Source organism: Canis lupus, chromosome 36 (assembly GCF_048164855.1).
Source record: "Canis lupus baileyi chromosome 36, mCanLup2.hap1, whole genome shotgun sequence".
Lineage (NCBI taxonomy): Eukaryota > Metazoa > Chordata > Mammalia > Carnivora > Canidae > Canis > Canis lupus.
Genome location: NC_132873.1, coordinates 29,355,896 through 29,376,882, shown reverse-complemented (window position 1 = coordinate 29,376,882; position 20,987 = coordinate 29,355,896). Strand labels below are relative to the sequence as shown.

The 20,987-nt window shown below is 58.3% G+C and overlaps 1 protein-coding gene across 1 annotated transcript in view; it reads right to left on the bottom strand.

The window, feature by feature from the left end:
- Positions 1–3,667: 3,667 nt before the first annotated feature.
- STAT1 (signal transducer and activator of transcription 1) overlaps positions 3,668–20,987 on the bottom strand; it is a 40,453-nt gene continuing 23,133 nt past the window's right edge. The window contains exons 13-25 of the mRNA XM_072813224.1: positions 20,804–20,833; positions 20,621–20,714; positions 19,636–19,677; positions 18,380–18,463; positions 17,836–17,934; positions 16,665–16,800; positions 15,079–15,128; positions 14,319–14,413; positions 13,396–13,541; positions 11,369–11,554; positions 9,321–9,396; positions 8,330–8,432; positions 3,668–4,813 (exon numbers count right to left, since the gene is read on the bottom strand). Coding sequence (XP_072669325.1) covers positions 4,799–4,813; positions 8,330–8,432; positions 9,321–9,396; positions 11,369–11,554; positions 13,396–13,541; positions 14,319–14,413; positions 15,079–15,128; positions 16,665–16,800; positions 17,836–17,934; positions 18,380–18,463; positions 19,636–19,677; positions 20,621–20,714; positions 20,804–20,833 — 1,156 coding nt within the window. The 3' untranslated portion in view covers positions 3,668–4,798. The remainder of the gene's footprint in view (positions 4,814–8,329; positions 8,433–9,320; positions 9,397–11,368; positions 11,555–13,395; positions 13,542–14,318; positions 14,414–15,078; positions 15,129–16,664; positions 16,801–17,835; positions 17,935–18,379; positions 18,464–19,635; positions 19,678–20,620; positions 20,715–20,803; positions 20,834–20,987) is intronic.

Below are 20,987 nucleotides of genomic sequence, written 5' to 3'. Positions count from 1 at the left end.
AAAAATCAAGTTGTAAGCGTTCCGAAATTGGGAAATCTTTATTTTAAATGAAATCAGATAGTGTTGCTTTTTACGGCATAATAAATACGTGTATCAAAAAGAAATCTGTAAAAATGAATTTTTTAAGACAACTAAGGCTCCCTTACATCCCTGGGCTGTGGAGTCTGCTGAGCGCAGACTACCTGGTCGGCTCAAGGGTGATGCCCTCGATACTACACACGCACGCACACGCACACACACGCACGCACACACACACACGCATGCACCCGCACACCAGTGCACTCCCGGAGGTCGCGTCTAGGGGCACGGGCAGACTCTGGGAGTCCGGGCCGCCCGCTGCCGCCGCTGCCGTGCAGGGGAGCAGCTCGGCCTCGCGGGCGCACGGCAGGCCTGTTGGCAGCACCCGGGGGCGGCCACCGTCCGCAGCAAGTCGGGGCCCAGGCGCCAGCACCAGCCCCTCAGCAGGAGGGCCGCTGCCCCCATCCTGAGAGGACAGGTCGCTCCCCCGAGGCCCTGCCCTCCTCCGGGAGCCGGCTCTCGGGCCGCCCCACAAGCGTCTGCGGGGCACCGGCCGGTTTGCGGGCGGGCGGGCGGCAGCCCCTTCAGCCCAGGAGCCCCTGCCTGGTGTGGGCCCGGGGTCAGCCCGGGGTCTTCCAGCCGCGGGGCCGGCGGGCGGCTGCCACGCCTGCCACCTCCAGCCGGGGAACCTGTGTCACCAGGTGACCTGCTTTGCGCCAGCAGCTGGACAGCGTGGTCCGCGTCACTGACCCACGGCCCCAACAGACGTGGGACGCCCCGGTCTGGTCCCGCCGGCCCGGATGCAGCGCAGACCCGGCCGCGAGCAGGCCCGCGCCCCCTTCTCCACGGCCTGCCACACGCCCCGCACAGACCCCGGCGCCCCGCCACCAGCGAGCCCCCGTGCGGGCTAAGGCCGAGGTGTCCTGCCACGCGTGGCGGCAAGAGCTGCGCACAGACTCCACGGAAGCGGGACGTGGCCAACACCGACCACGCTGCCGCTACCACACGACGCCGCACCTGCGCGGGGCCGTCCTGGGGCCTGTCCCCTTCCTACGTCACTCACAAACCCTCCTGGTGGGAGGGGGCCCCGCACACCCCAGACCTGAGGGGGGGAGGCAGCCCGCGCCAAGTGGCAGGGCCCTCAGGAAGGCAGGCGCTGGGGGGCACAGCGGGGACGTGAGCGGCCAGCAGGCGGGTAGGCGAGCGCTTGGGAGGGGGCGCCCTGGACGGTCACGCCCGCGGCACGAGGGAGCGAAGCCTGGGCACCCGCCTTCTATCCCAGAGCCTCACCCCTCCGGGCCTCCTGCGCCCAGCCTCGCCCCTTGCCGCCTCCCCACGGGTCTAACATTTCCAAAGCTTCAAAAAAGTAAAGAAATTTGGCAGAGAGGTTAGGAGCGCAGGCCGGGGGAGCGGCCGGGGGGTGGGCAGCCGGCGGAGCGGGGCAGCGGCCCGGGTCACCACCCGAGGCGACGCAGGTGCCCACGGGCCGAGCCCCCGCGGCCTCCGACAGCCCCTGCGAACAGGCCCCAGGACGGAGCCCGACAAGCAGGGCCCCCACAGGAACGGCTCGGCCACGTGCGGGGCCGGGGGAGGGGAGGCTGCCCACAAGGCATGGCAGGGGGCGACGGCCCGAGCTCGGCGCCAGCTCCCGACGGCGCGTAGGCGCTTGCACACCCGCGCCCGATGCGAACTTAACGCGCTTCACGCCGCATAAGCGCGGCACTTTGTTCCCTCCGGTCAGGGCAGAAGGGCCTTCCCGGTGCGGAGCACGCGCAGCCTGAGGCCGGGTCAGCGCAACGTGGAAGCCGAGCGGGACGGTCCTTCAGGGCCCGGATTACGTCGATGGGCTTTGAAGGGTCCGAAAACCATGTTGTCTTCGGCCTCCGCAGCTCCAAGCGCCATTTCCCGGAGGCCATGCGGGTTCATAGAACAGTTCTCTGCAGCCCTTGGCTGTTCGAGCCACGAAGTCTAACGTTTTCCTGAGTGAGACGTCTGGAGCGTACAGCCCAGCAGCTGAAGACCCCTGGGGCTCCGACGGGCAGGGCTCCTTGACGCCAGCGCCTCCCAGACGCCCAGAGGACGGCCAGGCCGCGGCAGGTGCTCACCGGGCACGCGATGCCCTCGAGGGCGAGCAGGGCTGAGCGGGGGCGGCACTCGGCACCCGCCCCTGGCCGGGGGCAGCACCCACTCCGGGCGGCTCTCAAGACCATCCCCCGTTTTTTCCTGGTTTCCCCGGGATGGGGGCAGACGGGAAAGGACCGCCTCGCTGGTGGAGACGTGACGCCCACATTAGCTCCCAGGCCCGGAGCGGGTGCGGGTCCCTTCACACTGCGGGAGCAGCTCGATCCTTGACTGCCGCCCCGGGATCCCGGGATCTCTTCTTAGTGACGGGAAAGGTTTCCCGAGTGGCCCATAAAGGGTCTGTGCTTCTCGAACCCTCTACAGACACTACTTCAGGTGCTGTGACGACGCACAAACATCCCCGAGCCGGGGCCCACGTGGGGCCCGTGGTGACGATGGGTCACACAGCGCGGGCGTGAGCCGCCGGGCCAGTCTCGGCCCCCCCAGGACACAGGGGACCATGTCGGCTGCAAGAGGGCGCGGCACCTGGAATGACGCAGGGTTCAGGCCCACCCCCCACCCCCCACCCTCCCCGTCAGCCCCTCCAACGAGCCTCCGGGCTAGCCCGTCGGGGTCCCATCTCGGTGGCAGCTGGGCTGCTGTGACAGGATTTTCCCCGCACACGGGGCCCATTCCCTTGAGGCGACCATGGTGGGCCGGGTCACGGCGGGTCTGCGGGGAGCGGGGCCGTCTTGGCGAGGGCAGGCCGCCACCTCGGGCAGGGCTCCTCTCCTCCCGGGCGTCTGCGCTGGAGCCGGGCCTCGACCCAGGACACGGCCCCACGTACGTAGGTGCATTCTGGAGGCAGGGCCTCCATCACCAAAATGCCCTCCGAGCCACTGCCTGCCCGGGGGCACCGGGGGCCGCTGCAGGTGGGACCCACCCGGCCATGTCGCCCGTTGGCTGGGACAGCGCTCCCGCGGAAGGCTGCACCCTCGGGTCGGGTCATCGGCGAGGAAGAGGCCAGGCACACCGCCGACGGGGCGGGACGCCTGTAGTGCTCGGAACCGCGCCCAGTCTGCTCGGAGGGCTCGGGGGCTGGGGCGGGGCTTCAAGGAGGGCAGACGCGTGGCCGGTGGGCGGCGGGGGCGTGCGGGTGTCGGGCCGGGCAGCGGGGGCGTGGGGGCTCGGGTGTGCGGGCCTCGGCCATGCAGGTACTGCCTGAAACCCGACGATCACGCACCGGATGTTCCTACCTTCCCTTCCCTGGTCCTTCCTCGCTTCTACTGAAAGTCACTGCGCAGCCGGTCAGGCCCCGTGGCCCCGTGAGCACGGGCATCTCGCAGACACACGCACCTTCAGTTTGCACTTCACGACAGGCTGCAGGCCACGTTCACCCCCACCGGGAAGCGCGGCCTGACCCAGTAACGGGGCCGCGGGTTGGTGGTGGGCCATGGAGGGCAGCCACGCAGGCCCCGGCCCCTGGGCTCCCGAGGCCCGGCCACCCGCCCGCACCCGGGATGCGTGGGAAGCACCACACGCTCCACGGAACACCGCAGAGCAGAGTCTAGAAAAAGCACAGCAGAGATAATGGAACCGTTTTTGCAAATGTATTTGTCAGAGACACACAGTTATCAGTGAGGAACATGCCGCGGTCAGTGCGGGTACACAGGACGGGGGCTCGAACTGCGGGGTCCTCCCACGGTCTCAGGTCGGCTACTCATCACTGCCTTTTCTTCTCAGCCTGGAAATCCTATGATGAAGACTCACTACGAGCCACTGACAATAAAGACGCATTAACCCACTTAAGAGACACGAGTTAAGTTTCTGGGTTGGTCCGGATCTACGATCGATGTTAACGTCTTGAAAAACAGCAGGAGTGTGGCCCTGAGGGAGCCGTCGTCAACCTGGCTCCCTCGGCCGACGGAGGGAGACCGTTTCGGTTGCCAGCGACCACGACGAAGGCACAAGGTACTGGGCTCTGGGCATCAGGGTTTAAACGCAAGGACCTACTCACAGGCTGGAAACGCACTTCCCTGTGCTGACGTCAGCGGCATCGTAGAGCCCGTCAGACAGCAAAGCTACGTCTCCCACGAGAGGGCATTTGCTTGCGGCTTTGAATGGCCGGCGTGCAAAACGCTGCCAGGTACAGAACTCTGCTCCGCCCCCGACGCGGCCGGACACCACCTCTGGTAACAGCTGATGCGATTCTACGTGACTTGGCTTTGAACTAGGTCGCAAGTAAACCAATGGGAAAACCTGCAGCCACACGTGAAGCAGAGGGAACGAGTTCTCCAGGACAGACACATGCCGACCCTACAGGAGCGGCAGAGGCGTCCCCAGGTGGCCGCGTGATCTGTCCGACGGCCTGCGGCAGCTGCGCACCCACGTCGGGCACGGCGCGTCTTAAGCTCCACTTCTCGCCATTCCCAAAGGAGTCTCGTTCTCGCCTGGGGGTTTCGGGGTTATCTGGGAGTTTCTCGTGCCTAACACCCACTCTGCGGAGAGGGCCTTGCAGCGTTACCTTTCACAGGTGCACGAGGCCCTTCGCAGTAACAGATGTTTCTGAATTAGGGGAAAACCCGCTTGCTATCCGTGGGCTGCGGCAAATGTGCTCGTCTTTGTTTCGTTTCCCTAGAAACGCAGGAGGTGAAGGAAGAGTAGCAGGAGGGAGTCACAGGTGGGAAGGAGACATGTCGCCAGGGGAAACGTTCACGCTCTACACCGCGTGCATCTGTAAGAGAGACGAGACGTGGTTAAGCTTCCTCCCCGGGGTGCGGACCGCGTCCTCAGCAGCCCCGCCTGCCCTCCGACAGGGGAGGGGCGACACTGCCCGCAGCACGTCGCCCACGGAACCGGGGCCTTCAGCATGTGCTATTCATCCTTTCTGTGGGGCAGATGGAGGCCTTTTCTATCCCCTAAGCTGACGGATTACTCCTCTGCTGCCTACAGGCTTAACTCGGTCAGTTCACGCAGGCCACACAAAGCTTTCTGCTGTTCTGCACGTCTGGGGCAGAGCCACGTGGCAAATGTGCTTCTGCACAACACGCAGGAGGCAACACGGAGCTGCAAGCGGGGGGAAGGGCCGGGCACCTGCTGAGTCTTCCTTAAAGGCCACGCCGTGGGATGCCGTGGGGGTCTTGCAGGTGCAGGCTAGGCCGGCAGCCCCGGTGGGACACCCTGTAGACGCCAAGTGCGCGGCCAGGGGACGGCGGCCTGCCTACTCGCCCCCAGCCCCCTTCCAGGCCGGGCTCTCCCCTCAGACCAGGGCTCTCCACGGGGCTGACCCCGCCCCCAGCAGCGTCTAGAGGCCTGACAGCCACCACTGGGCTCGGAAGTGGGTGCACTGGTGCCCGGCGGGTGGTGGCCAGGGACGCCGCAAAGTACTCTCCAAGGCACACAGCAGCACCGGGCACAGAACGGCCTGGGTCCCCGACACTGAGCCTCTCGAGAACTGGGCTAAACCTTAAGGTCTCAGAGGATTCCTGCAAGATCTAAGGAGCCACACGGTGACCAGGTAACGGAGTCAGAGCTCGTAAGAATTCACAGCTTTCCCTAAAGACTCCCGTTATTTTTAATCCTGGGTGCCCGCTGGCCGACAGCCCGTGGGCTCCTCCACACGCTACGCAGGGTCACGGCGCAATGGAGGCTCCGCCCGATGCTTCAGCGTGTGCCTGGGACGTGTCGTCCGGGGAGCAGACACGGGGGGGAGGGGGGGGCAGAAGGCCCGGGTCCCGCCACCTAGGCCCCCTCCGCCTGCAGCCCGAGGTCTTCATCCCCCAGACGGGCTCCCGGTGCCGAGCAGAGGACGGCGGGAGCGAGTCACAAGAGACCACGCGCGTCGCCTGGCACGGGAGGCAGACGGGAACAGAGGGTCAAGGGACGCGCCTGTCACCCTCTGCCCTGGCCGAGGCCGCAGGAGCAGGCCGGCCTCGCGGGCCCGGGGAAGCCGCCGACGGTCCAGGGCATGCAGACCGACCACGGTGAGGCAGCCCACGGGAGACACGGGGCCCGGGGTCGGGGGACAGTGTGCTCAGGGGCCTGTGGCCCTTCTGTCCCTGCGCCTGGGCCACGGCCGCCACCTCCACGCGCGGCTGGACCCATGGCCAAGGGCAGGGACACCGGGACAAAGTCGAGCCCACCCAATCTGGGAGCAAACCCAACTTTTATCTCGCCCGGCTCGTGCCTTGCCGGGATCTTTGTCCTTTGGGCTCTGACCCGGAGGCGCGCGCACAGCGAGCAACAACTTCTGCCCTGCAAGTGGCGCGGGTGCAGGGCGTGGGCGGGAGGGCAGGGGGCGCGCCCACGGGCGCTCACGCAGGGCAGTCCCACGGCACCGCAGGACCGGCCCACGAGCCCAGGGAAGGGCCGCACCGCCTCATCCTCCCGAGCCAAGGGGGAACGGTGCTGATGACGCAGCCGGACTCCCACTTCCAAATCCCAAACACCGGCGTCTCCCCGAAGGCCGCCCCGCCCCCGCCCTAACACGCTGACTAAATCCTACTGAGTCCCATGCAGACAGTTTCTGTGGGGTGGGGGTTTAGGATGAAACAAAGCTCGGCTCTTCCCGGGCAGCGTTCCAGGAGTGGGGATGAGCGGGGCCGAGCGGGGCCGAGCGGGGCGCGCCGGCTGGATTCTGATGGACTCACTGCTCCCTGGGCTGGCAGCTGCTCTCAGTCACGTCACACGGCTTGGGGCGGGGACGCCCGGGCCTCACCACGACGCCTAGAATAGTGGTCACGCCTGCCGGGAGGCGGCCACGAGGAGGGGCCAGTGGCGGCGGGTGCCCGCACACGGCAAGCCTCACCTGCAGGGGGCTGGGGACCCCAAGGGCAGCGTGACGCCTGGGACGGCGAAGAAGGAACAGAAGGAGGCCCACCGTCCTGCGGTTCCAGCAGCGGATGTCACGTTCGTGGAGTGACAGGGCTTCACGTTGCTCCCATTTTTGTGACAGGCTCCTAAAGCACTTTCGGGCCGGCTCAGGGCCGCCGTCCAACAAGGACGCACCCTCGCGCCCAGAAGGGGTCGCGCGACACGTGCACAGGGCGAAGGGCCCTCTCTCTGTTCTCAACCGTGAGGAAGGCGGAAGGGTCACATTTCTGAAGGTCTGAGCCTGAGCTTCCTCAGGTGACAAAAAGGGACCAAGAAAAGGGTACGTGCCGGAAACCCAGCTCGCAACAGGTGCTGCTGAGGTCAGGGCTGAGGCCGGGGCACGCACCCCGGGGCCTGAGGGCTGGCACCCCGCGTCCGCCCGTCCCTTCCCACGGGGCCGCCTCACCCCGGGACGTCTCCGGGCCGCGCGCCAGTACACCGCCATGAGAGGGCAAGAAGAACTCAGGGAGGGTCTTTTTTTTTAAAAGATTAAACAAATTTTAACAAATTAACTGGAATAGCATCACGTGGAAAAGGAGCCTAAAATTAAACAGTGTCACCAAGATTCCAACCAACCAAAGTCTTCAAGAGGAGGGACTGCGGCCTGGCAGGCAGATGATGCTACTTGGTAATTTTGAAAAATATTTCCCTGGGCCACCTGGGAGCTCCGCTGGCTAAGCCCCTGCCTTCAGCTCGGGTCGCAATCGGGGCTCCCAGGACGAGCCCCACACCTGGCTCCCTGCTCAGCAGGCGTCTGCTCCTCCCTCTCCCCGCCGCTCATGCTCACGCTCTCTCGCGCGGTCTCTGCCTCTCCCTCAAATAAAATCTTTAAAAAAAAAAAATAAATAAAAAATTAAAAAAAAAAAAGAAGAAAACCATCCTCCCAAAGGGAACAGATCCCGTCTCATGTGGACGATCCTGCTCCTACCCTGGTCATGACACTCGCGGCGACTCCACTCTGGCCGAGGCCCGGAGCGCCTGGGTGGGAGCAGGACAACCAGTCGTCAAGCGTGAAGCAGGTGGACGTGCTTCCCGGCCACTGGGGAGGGCTCGTAGGATGCCCGCTGCCCAGCATCCGTCCTCTCTGCCTATCTCCCCCCCGCCCCCTGCGCCCAGACCCAGAGCGGAAACGACGGCCGAGGGAGAGCACCTCCGTGTGGCAGAAGCCCGGGTTCCTTAGTACGGGACATTTCTCCAAGGACGACTTGCAGAGGGCGGAGGGGGAGCTTGTGAAATACCAGCCACGTCACTGAGTTTTCGCAAGGGGCTGACGGGGTCTCGGCACTGGGGAGACACTGCCCATGGGGGCTGTGCCCGAGCGAGCCCCCCCGCCCCCATGCCCCACGCCCGGCGGGCGCCCCCAGCAACGCCAACTTACCATGCTGTCGAACTCCACGGAGCCCACTATGCGCGACACCTCGTCAAACTCCTCAGGAGACATGGGCAGAAGGTTATCTGTCGTCTGAAGTCGGGAGGGGTGGCTGAAACGGGGAGAGAGGAAAGGACACGTTGGCACCAGATCCCGGGGGTAGCGGTACGACCTCCACGTCGTCGCTTTAGACTCTGATCTCCGCTACGGTGCACACACTTGTGCGGTACATTCTGGAACAGAACGGATCACGGGGGTTCCTGTCCCCAGCCCAGCCCCTCGGGAAACGTCCAGGGCTCTAAAGATGCGAGAAATAGCCAGCCTGGAACCTGCGCCGCTCCTGCCTGTTGGACCTGCGTGCGAGCTTGTGCAGCGGGTCGCCCTGCGGTGGGGACGCCTCGGGGCTGAGCCTGGCCCGAGAAGCTCCAGAGAAATGTCTGGGGAGTCCCTCCCTCATCCCTACCTTGAGGTTTGTATGCAGATAAAGCTGCTCCAGTGTTTTTACATGAAGGCTACATCCATTCACCCCAAGACAGTGCTGCAGGCCAAATAACTGACAATGACTTTTCCAAATTTTTTTCTACCTTTTATAAAATGAAACAACAAAATAAAAGCAAGCGAGAAGAATGTATCTCAACCATCACTTTGGCCTTTCCTCGATTGAAAAGAACTTCTTTCCCACTCTCATCAATTTTTGTTTATTTTATTTATACTTTTTCAAAGTATCAGTTGGGCGGGGGAGGGGATCTTAAATACAACCTTGGATGCTGGTGGGGTTTTTTTTGCTTTTTGTTTTGTTTTGTTTTTTATAAAGGCAGTAAAATTCTGAAAGGCAGTGACACCAGGATCTCTAGTTAGGATCTTTCCAAAGAGTCCAACTGCGGCGGCAGCAGCAGCGATTATAATGAGAAAGCAAAGTACGAGCATCTTCAACAGGCCCTGGCCAGCAGCGGGGCTGGCTGCAGGGTTTTAAACACGGCTCTCTTCCGTGTTCACTTACACTTCAGACACAGAAATCAACTCAGTCTTGATGTATCCAGTTCCCTTAGGGCCATCAAGTTCCATCGGTTCTGGTGCTAGAAGCAAACACATCGGGTACAACTTTCTGTTAGCAGGCCATCCGCAGAGACACACCCAACGTTCTCTTTCACCAAATTTTACTATTTTGCTGTTATAAACCCTGGGGTGCAGATGGCCATCGACCCGTCAAGGGATAAAGCAGGTGTGGTGTGCACATGGAAACAACGGAATATTACTCAGCCATCAAAGAGAATGAAATCTTGCCATTTGCAACGACGTGGATGGAACTAGAGGGCGTTACGCTAAGTGAAGGAAGTCGATCAGAGAAAGACGTTGATCATGGGATCTCACCCATGTGTGCAATTTAAGAAACAAAACAGGATCATAAGGGAAGAGAGGAAAAAATAAGACGAAATCAGAGAGTGAGACAAACCATAAGGACTCTTAATTACAGGAAACAAACTGAGGGTTGCTGGAAGGGGGAGGGGGTAAGTGCACGATGGACATTAAGGAGGCACGTGATGGAACGAGCACTGGGTGTGATAGAAGACGGATGAATCACTGACCTCGATCTAGGGAACTACTAATATACACTGTATGTTAATTAATGGAATTTAAATATAATTAGTTAATTATTTTTACCATTTTCCCTGACAGTCAGGTTAGAGTCCTATAACCTTACGGGGCTGTGACACCTGTCTGGGTCACCTGAAATTCTGGTGGGAATGCAGAAACAACTCAGAGGGAAGGGAGGAGGGCTCAGCATGGAAGTGAAGTGGAGAGGGTTCTCCTTCCCAGCCTTGAAATCCTACAGAAGTTGGAGCACAAAATGTGCACAGTTGTGTGGGTTTGTGGTCCTGGCCTGGCTGGTAGGACTCAGCCAGCCGTCAAGGTGACGCTGGGGGCGTCTTCTTCCCTAAGCAGCCTAACTTGAATGTTCTCAAATACAATTCAGTAAAGACACAGAAGCAGGGAACCTGCGTTCTAAGCCTACGTCCGCTCCTAACAGTCATCACTAGAAATAATATGATCTCATAAATTACGGAGATCACCCTCAATGAACCATTTGCTTCCCTGGGCCTTAGTTCTCTCAATTTTAAAAGGAACAGGCTGGTATAAATCAGTTGGCCACGGTGTTCCTGCCTTTTACGACTTTGCACGTGGAAAAGGTAATAACGTGATTGATACACAAGACCAGAAATGACTTTTTCAACACGCCTGAAATAAACTCTTTGTTCATCTGTGTGTACCAGGCAGGTAACACGTTATATGTCCACTATGCTGGGTTTATACCATCTTTGGAAAGCCTGCTTACAGCAATTCGAAAGGGGCAGGTTAATGCTCAGCATGCGTGAGGTTTGTGCAGGAGCCTTGCAGTCACGGGAAGCCAAAAGCCCTGTGTGGTCTTTTTTTTTTTTTTTTTTTTTTTAAGATTTTATTTATTGGGCAGCCCGGGTGGCTCAGCGGTTTAGCGCCGCCTTTGGCCCAGGGCGTGATCCTGGAGACCCAGGATTGAGTCCCACGTCGGGCTCCCGGTGCATGGACCCTGCTTCTCCCTCTGCCTGTGTCTCTGCCTGTCTCTCATGAATAAATAAATATTTTAAATAAATATATTTATATTTAAAATATAAATATATTTCTTATTATAACATATATGATAATAACATACATTAAATATACGATAGTATTATGTTTGAAATATATTTTAAATAAATATATTTATATTTAAAATATAAATAAATATTTATTATTTATGAGACACACAGAAAGAGAGGCAGAGACACAGGCAGAGGGAGAAGGAGGCTCCATGCAGGGGGCCCGACGCAGGACTCGATCCTGAGAATCTGGGATCAGGCCGAGCCAAAGGCAGACGCTCGACCGTGGAGCCACCCAGGCGTCCCCCCCGTGTGTTACTAAACCCCATCTCCAGCAAACCTCTGGACGATGATGAAATGAGAACATAATCACGGCAGATAGGACTTGTGTTATTACTCATCAGGGCAATGATCCTTCGCTTTCCCCACCTACCTTCCTTTGGCCTGGAGTAATACTTCCCGAAGGCATGGTCTTTATCAATATTCGGATACAGAAACTTCAAGGGATTCTCTGGAATATTTTCAGCAGCCATGACTTTGTAATTGCGAATAATATCGGGGAATGTAACAGCAGACAGTTCTTTCTTCGTGTAGGGCTCAACTGCATGGAAGTAAGGTTCTAAAAAGAAGGAGATCTCAGTGAGTCCCCTGGACTGTCCCCAAACAATAGGAGAGAAACAAAACACTGCAGAGTTAACGGGCTTGAGTGAGCCTGGTAAGAACTAATCACGATACAGGATTCATAACACAGTGTGCTGCTTCATTTCTAAATGAATCATAATCCTTTCTTAAAAACAGGAAAAATAAAGGCAGCCACTACTTGTTACTAATGCAACAGTGCTGCACTCGTCATTGTTTGCTTAGGTCTGTAAATCTGGCAAGAAGAGGTTACTAAACATTTTTTAGCAGCCTGCATCTTTAAGGAGGGACCCACCCACAGGTAGCTATTAAATAAGTACTAAGCAGGTCATTTTGGCTCAGATTAATAAAAAATGAGGTTTCCGGTTGCTTTTCTTTTCAGATTGAAAAATGTAACTTCTTATTACAATAAATAATGACAATACATGGAAAACAACTTTTTAAACAACAAAAAGATCCCATTCGCTACTTTTTCTTCCAGTCCTTATGCAGTACACCAGGGTGATTCACTCGTGGTCCTTCTCCCAGACGTCACTTGCATCCTGCTTCCTGACCGACCCAGAAGCCCGCGCTGGCGCACACACCCAGGCACTGCTCTGCTACTGCACCCCACGCAGGCCTCCTGGGCTGGCGCCGGCCCTGCCCCATCTCCCCATCTCTGCCCCCTGCTTTGCTAGCTCCGCCTCCCACTCCACGGGCAGGGCACTGCCTGGGGGACTGACACTACTGCCCCCTGGGCCCTAATTCCAGCTTTCCTGAGTTCTCCTTTGGAGAAAAAAAAAACTACATAAATAGGACAAGTATCCCATGTTTTCTTGCATCTTTGCTCTGAAAGCAGGAAAGTCACTGGATCCCTCCAGCCCCTTGAACAGCAACCACCAAATGGCCTCATTTGTCTTTAGCATTGGCTCAGCTCTGCTGTTCCACCTCTGCCCCGGGTGCAGGGGTGTGGGGGGACACACGGGCCTGCGACCCCATAGTCAGGGGCAGGGACGACACACATGGGGCTGGGGACCTCAGGTCGGGGGGAACACATGGGGCTGGGAACCCCATGGTCGGGGGTGGGGGTCACACACACGGGGCCGGGGACCCCAGGTCGGGGGGTGGGGCACACATGGGGCCTGCAACCCCAGGTCGGGGGTGGGGGGGACACACACGGGGCTGGGGACTCCAGGTCGGGGGGGACACACGGGGCCTGCAACTCCACGGTTGGGGCAGGGTCGGGCAGGGGACCTGTGACCCCATGGTCGGAGTGGGGGACACACACGGGGCCGGGAACCCCAGGTTGGGGGGGGACACACATGGGGCTGGGGACCCCACGGTCGGGGGTGGGGAAGACACAGGGCCGGGAATCCCAGGTTGTGGTGGGGACACACACGGGGCCGGGGACCCCAGGTTGGGGGGTGGGGCACCACAGGGCCCGCAACCCCAGGTTGTGGTGGGGACACACACAGGGCTAGGGACCCCAGGTTGGGGCGGGGGTGACACACAGGGCCGGGGACCCCAGGTCACAGGGTGGGGCACACACAGGGCCTGTGACCCCAGGTTGGGGGGGGTGACACATGGGGCCGGGGACCCCATGGTTGGGGGGGTCACACGGGGCCTGTGACCCCATGGTCGGGGGGGGACACACACGGGGTCAGGGACCCCAGGTCACAGGGTGGGGCACACACAGGGCCTGTGACCCCAGGTTGGGAGGGGGGACACACATGAGGCTGGGGACCCCAGGTCGGGGGGAAACACAGGGCCTGTGACCCCAGGAGGGGGGACACACACGGGGCCGGGGACCCCAGGTCGGGGAGCACACGCAGGGCCGCTTACCGCCTCCGCCCTGCGCCCGCTCCACCCAGGTGAACGTGATGGCCCCCTCCCGGCAGCTCTCGCTGAAGCGCAGCAGGAAGGTGCCCGGCTGCTGGTCCTTGAGCAGCGCGCGTTCGCGCTCCTTGCTGATGAAGCCCACGATGCACCTGCGGGCGGAGTCAGCGGCTGAGGCCCGGCGTGCTGGCAGCTCGCACGCTGGCTTCCGAATGGACACGATTACCGAGACTCGACGGGAGCCCCCCGGGTGTGCAGGCCGTTTCAGAGGCCCTGAATTTAACTGACCCTTCAGGCAGCATCTCGCCTGTATGTGCGCACGCTCAGGTCCACACAAGCCAGTAACGTGGGGACAAGGAGATGCACAGATGATCGATAAATACTCGCTGGATTCACGAGCCTTTCATACTTATTCGATGACCTTTTTTTTCACTTGATTTTTAAAAGGCCATGAGAATGTCTGAATTTCTGCATCTTTTCTACTGGAGGGGGAGGCTCCCACAACGTAGCCCCATGTCCTGGCCCTTCCGGGAAGTTAAAGCCTTTGTTGAAATAGCAACTGACCCCAGGAACAACTCAGATAAAAACGATTCACTGAGTTGAAAAGGTTTTTCTTCTTTCCTAGCAGCAACATAATAAGTAAGGGCTTAGGGAATTTTTATCAAAGGAGTGAATGCATGAGCAGCACTCAAAAGATCTTAATTAAGAGTTGAAAACATATATCCACAGGCTATGAAAGTGGAAGTCTGGTCCTCGGAGGTTCCACGATCACGAAGCCCTGGTGGACGGCCTGTAAGTGTCCATTTCTGTGAGGGGCACATGAGTCTTGTCAAAGAAGAACGTCTGTCCAGTCAGGCCAGGCTCAGCCCCGCAGCAGGAGGCGTACGCTAAAATTATGTCTCGAAAATAAATCTATCAAAGGCCCTTACCCATCATTCCAGAGGGAGAGCAGGTGTTTTTTAATGAGTTCAAGGATGCTTTCAATCCAAAGCCAGAAAGGAAAATTTTTATCATTTATATTTTCCTGCAAGTGTAGAAAACGCACACATTAGGAGCAGAGGAATGCAACAAGGTGACTTACCAAGCCTCTTCCCGCTGTCGGATTTGTTTGTGAAGCTGCCCTGCTGCCCCCACACGCACTGTCCCCCGAGGAGCCACCACCCCTTGGCAGCAGGCGCACGCCGGGCTCCCCGCTTCCGGGCCCAGGCTCTGCTTCTCTCTGCAAACTGGTGAACCAGCCCAGGAATGGCCTCGGCTCGATCGCGGAACCAAAGCTGCCCTCCCGCTAGTGAAATCCAGCTGTGTGGCTCGTCCACACGGTCTGGGGATCTCAGCGGGTCTGGTCATTCCCTCCAGCGGGCCCTGGGCGGAGCAGGCCGGGAACGTCCTGGGCCGTCCAAGGAGGCACAGAGCTCACACGTGTCCTCGCCCGAGGAGCGAGGCTGAGGGAAGGGCAGGCTCACTCGGGTGGGAAGACCGTTATCACACCTGCGGGCGATTCCCATCAGACATGCTTGGGGACTGGCCTCCCACACCCAAGAGAGCGACCGACTGGCCCCAGGGCTCTGGGGCCAGGGCCAGGGCCAGGCGCTAGCACGCCGCAACACAGGGCGGACGGCCGGCACAGCAGGGCCCCGGGGAACCTCCACGGACAGCGAGAGCTCGGAGGCGGACCGAGGCGGCACCCACCTTACAGAACCTCGTCCACGGGATGAGGCCGTCGGGGCCAGCGTTGGGACCTAAGCAAGCAAACACAGGCTTTTTCAGGAAACAGAAGTGGATTCTGAAGCTTTGGCTGGACGGGTGGCTCCTGTATTTCCTCTCAAAGAGCCAACACCCAGCAGAGGAAGGCCGAGATTCTCAGACACGGGAGCGCGAACTAACGGCGCCCTGGAGAGGCCTCCCCTTGGTCCCTGTCGGTGCAGCATCACCTCCCCCGCTGCCTCCTTCCTCAGCAGCCTCCTCTCCCACTCGTCCTCCAGAGCCTCTTCAAACTGCAGACTAAGGCCAAGGTCACCCCTAGGTGATCCACTGCACGGACACTTGGCTCTCCAGGCTTACTTCGGGTAGCATCTGGCCATTTCCCTCCACCCTCCTCCAAACAGGACACGGGCTCGGGGAGACTGATGCAAATCAAAAGCCAAGTGAGAGAGAGGAGAGCAGGGAAGGAAGCCTGGTGGTTATCACTGCACAAATTAAAGCAGCCCAGGCCGTGCAGGTGCTGAGGCGCCATCTCTGTAGGAACCACAAACAAGCCTGTCCAGGCAGAAAGGGCATCTGTCTTCATTGTCACCAAATAAGGAGCCGGGACAAGGTGAGTTCGTACACCTTACTGAGCAGCGTAAGACCCCTACCCTGACGGCTGTACGGCCACGAGAAGACAGCCGGAGAGCTATCGGGTGAGCGAGGCTCTCCTGGCATTTGCAATATGTGCGATCCTGCTGTACAGAAGCAAACCTGGAGGAAAGGTGCCTGTGGATGTTTAAATTGCTCATTCTTTGAAGACCTGACCTCGAGACTAGTAGGTCTCCAATCTCCTTACGTAAATGACTAATAAATCCATGATGTTAGCTACTGAAAGGGAATTCTCGTGGATTGGACCCTGCCGAGCTGTCAGGGACATCACCCTCGTGGGGCTGCGTCTCCATGCACCTCGGCCCCCTGAGGCCGGAGCCCGGGGTGTAGGCTATGTGGTGGGCGTCCCCAGGCCCTTCCTTAGTCTACTAATGCTGGGGACTTACGTTTTCCTCCCCAAGGTTAATAAGACTTCATCTTTCTTATCAAAGCATTTCTTTTAGCCACCAATAATATATTTTATGGAATTCAAACATATTTCCCTTAGGCAACCTGCTCAGAGATGCTAATGTGAGATAATCAGGAAATGATTCATTCGTTTTATCAGGTGTATACTTCCAAGGTGAACTGTCTTCTTTTTTTTTTTTTTTTTAAAGATTTTATTTATTTATTGATGAGACACACAGAGAGACAGAGGCCAAGGGAGAAGCAGGCCCCATGCAGGGAGCCCAATGCAGGACTCGATCCTGGGACCCCGGGGTCACACCCTGGGCTGAAGGTGGCGCTAAACCGCTGAGCCACCCGGGGATCCCCTGAACTGTAATTCTCATTTAGCCATAACAAGCTGCAGTTGGAAAAGCCAACAGATTTTTGTTTTTTTAACATTCTCCTACCTTGAACAAAATAGAGAGCAAAGAGGGAAAGGAGCAAGTGGAGATATTTTGTGTGAATTTCAATTTTCATAGACATGCAGCCCATACCGAGTAGCTTCTCTCCCAGCATGTTCAGCTGGTCCACATTGAGACCTCTTTTGGTGACAGAAGAAAACTGCCAACTGAGCACCTCCGAGAGCTGGGACCATCGTGCACAAGGCGGGTTCAGGAAGAAGGACAGGTTCTGGAGAAAAAAAACACCCGAAAGCTCAGGCCGTCGGTTGTAAGCGAGGCGGCTCAAACACTTGGGGACCTGCACCAAAGCTCGGTTCTAGTTTCTGTGACACACAGAAGCTGTCACACAAGAGAAACACAGTGGATTCTCGTTATTTGCAGGTTCACCTTTGTGAATTCAATCTACTCACAGAAAGCTACTTTACCGCTCAAATAGCTCCTCAGGGCACTTCTGGAGCTTTCTGTGGACATTCCCGGGAACAGAGCGTGAGCGATGGGAGTCTCCCACATGTGTTTCCAGGAGAGGCCAACAGAGCGACTGCCTTTTCGCTTCAGCTCTCCTACTGCAAACCACTGTCCTTTTTGAGGTCTATTTAGTGCCGTGTCTTTTGCCTTTTTGTGGGTTGTTTTTTAAAAATTTCATTTTTAACGTGATTCCAGGAAGAGCACTGAGGCGTCGCCTGATGTTCCTACGCACAAGATGGCCCCACGGGGAAGATACGTGTGCTTAGGGGAGCGTCGTTCGGCCACGAGGTACCGTGCCGTTGGCCGTAAGCTCAATGCCAATAGACCAACAAATAAATTAGATAAAGTGTCTTTAAACAGAAGCACACACAAGCAAGGCCGTGCCCTGACAGGTGTGCGGGCAATCGCTCAGTGCTCGCTGTGGCAGTGTGCACGGGCCCAACGAGCTGTGAGTAATCAGCAGGGAGCATCCACGCTTACGAGTGAGCTGAGCACACCTGTTTAGCACATAGATATGCTATTTTTTTTTTTTTTTTTAAGAAAAGCAATAAATGAACTCTTCCACGGTAAGAGTCCCAGGAAAGCTACTGCCTGAGCTTATTCCCACAGAAGGAAAACCGTAATCCTCATTTCTAATACACGTATACGCTTCCCTTTCCTAGAATTACTCCCTATTCTTGATGAAGCCACTGGAGTCCTGTCCCTTTTCTCTGCACGTCCGGCCCTGAGGGGCTCGGCAGGAGCCACACAACGGGGTCTCTGTCTAGCCCTGGTACAAAAGCAGATGTGTCTTCTGTACCCTGGGTTCCGTCACCAGCATGTTGTACCACAGGATGGAGGCCCAACCGCTCGGGAGCTGGCTGACATTGGAGATCACCACGACGGGCAGAGAAGTCGTCTGAAAGGGGACAAAGACCGTGAAGTCGTCAGAACCACAGAAATACCGCCTGCAGACCCTGGGTGGCCTCCAGACCGAGCAAGCCGTGGTTGTAAACTTGCGCGTGTTTTGTATTTGAGCACAGAAGATGTAAAGTTAAGTTCTTTTGTTTCTAGTTTTTCATTATAGCTTTCAGTTAAGAAATAAGTCTCCCTGCTTCGTATAAAAAAATTAACATAGGACACCTCAACCAGAACATTTTACAAACATTTCGTTTGTAGCATTTAAATGGGAGTTCAGTACTCTAGCTTCCCAAACCATTCAATTAATGTCAAGACAGCATTAGCTAAAAAGGATCGTCTTTTTTGGCAATTACGACGTCTGAAACAAAACCTGACAAAGAAAAATACAGGTAACAGTGAAAGGTAAAAATAAAGATGTCCACGTCTGAACCACTAAGTCTCACCTCGAGGTCGATGACCAAACCAGGCTGGCACAACTGGGTCTCAAAACTAAGGGAGTGGAGCTCTTCGGTGACGATCAGAGGGCCCTTCGAAGAGAAGGGGGGGGTTCAGTGATTCATCCCCGCGCCCTGCAACTTCCAGGGGTCGGATAAGCCCTGCGGCAGCTGCAGAAAGCCTGACCCCCAACCAAGTGCAATCCAGAAAAAATATTCCACTTTTCAGGAACAATCTCAGATGTAATTATCGTACCTCAGTGTTCTCTGTCTTAAAGGTACAATTTCTGGAGCCATGGCAAGGGCTACAGATTAACAGAAAGACCGGCCCACAGGAAAACAGCAGCTTCTAAGGGGTTTACTGGCGATGCTGGGCTTCCAGCTCTCAGCCCCCTCGGCCTGCTGGCCCGCTCCAGCCCCGGCTGACCCTGCCCGCTGGCAAGTGCCCGTGTCCCCGTGGGATTACCTCCTGGGGGACCCATTCGCATAAGCCTGGTGGGTCACAAAGTCCTGGGCTTACGCGGAAACCTAACAGTTTCCAAGCGCCTTCACACCATCAGGTGGGAGCGTCCCGGCAACTCGGCGGGACAGGCGGCTCTGGGGGCAGGCAGGGAGGAGAGGAAGCCCCAGGAGGCCGCGGGGCGAGCAGGGGTGAAAGCAGGGTCGGGCGGCGCAGGTGCACCCAGCCCCCCTGGCCCCCCCGTGTCCACCCGGCAGGGAAGGACGGCTCGCTGTGGGCCGCGGGGGCCCAACACACCCTGCACGAGAGCAAGTGCACAGGGTCTGCCGTGCTACCAGTTCCCTCGCATCACAATTGTTAACTCCTGCCCCAAGGACCTGGCTGTAAAATGGAAACCGACGGGACGATGATGCCACTGGGCGCTGAGAAAGCCCTCGGGTCCCGTCATTTTCAGCACGGCCATCCCGAGTCCGAGTCATCCCCGAGCCGGCCGCTGGCTCCAGCCCAGACAGTAATTCCCGTGACCCTTAGCTGAATCCCACACGCTTCCCGTGAGCCACACTCTTCGCCTGTGAAACGTGAGTAGTGCAGGAGCCCGCTGCACCCCCTCTGCCGCGACGGCCACAGAGCGTGAACGCGTGTTTTTGCCATCACTCCAGACACGCTGGGTCCCCAAGCTCACCCCCGGCTCTTCCCTGCTGGGTCTGAACCCCTCCCACAAGTGTCCCTGCCCCCCGGGCTGCTGAGCCAACCTGCCTGGACACACGTGCTGGGTAGACACCATTCAAAACAGAGGGAGACTCACCTCGTTTGTTCTGGTGCCAGCATTTTTCTGTTCCTTCAGTTGCTGGGGAACAAGAGACCGTGTTAAGCAACAGCACGATAGTGTTCACAGCCGTAGGTCGTCTACGAGCCAAACCGAGGGCAGGGTTTATAAAGGATAAAGGGCGTGAAATGATCTTCGGAGGGCCGGACGGGACAGGACCCGTGTGGGCTTCCCGGGCCTCGGTGCCTTTTGGCAGCAGCCTGACACCAGGCAAACGGCAGAGTCTGCACGGGTCCCATCCTGCTCCCTCCCCCGCAAGATCCCCGTAATCTTCATGACCGGCCTCATGCTCCCCAGGCGCAGGGCCCCGCTCACACTGCCCTCGGAAGGACCGAGCCCTGAGGCTCTAAGGAAGCCTGGGGCGCAGAGCGGCCTGGGGGGATGGGCTCTCGGGGAAGCGCTGGCTTCACTACCCAGGGTTCGCTGGCTTACGGAAGGGCTGCCACCGAAGCTGCCCGCGGCTCCCGCCCCGCCGGGCTCTGTGCCCGCGCTCCAGATCCACCAGCAGCCCCCACTTTCCACGGACGCAGGCCAAAGGCACCACCTGCTTGCCACCCCCGCTGGGCTTCTACGGCTGCTGGAACGGGCCCACTCCCCGGGAGACAAGGCAGGAGACGTGGTGGTCGTGGGCAAGGTGGCCGGCAAGGGATCGTGACCTCCTGGGGTCGGCCGCGCCGGGAGCCCAGAGAAGCCAGGGGACTGCAAGGCTCTGGAGCGAGCGGCCACATGTTCCTTCTGTGCACGCCGGCTCAGGGGGTACCCCGCCCAGACTGCTGCACCCTGGGAGGTGGTCTCGGGCGGAGGCAGCGCGAGGAGCAGCAGGGCTTCCCAAGGGCTGCCGGGGTCCCGGCCACGAGCTGCAGAAAGCCGCCTCCCGGGGCTGTGTCCCCGTCACACAGGGAGCCGAGCGCTCGGTCCTGACATGCCCGACCCAAGGCCGAGAAGGGGAAACTGGCGTCCCTACCAGGTGCCGGAACTCTGCTGCCAGGCTTCCGTTGGTGGACTCCTCCATGTTCATCACTTTCGTATGCGTGCCCAAAATGTTGAACTTTCTAAACCTAGACAATACAGAGTAGAGACACCTCAGAGGCTCAGGATCGTTAGACAGACAAAGACAGTACAACCCGGTGCAAAGTGGCTGACATACCCTTTTACTGTATTCCTCTCGCTCACATCTCTGGGGAAAAAGAAAGAAATACACAGATCAATAAAGTCATACACACGCATATTGAAGTTTTGACATGAGCTTTACCAAAGATGTAAAAGCCAAGTCGAAGATCAACATGGAATCTACACCTGTCACTTCACTCCCTCCTGCTCCCCCACCCCGA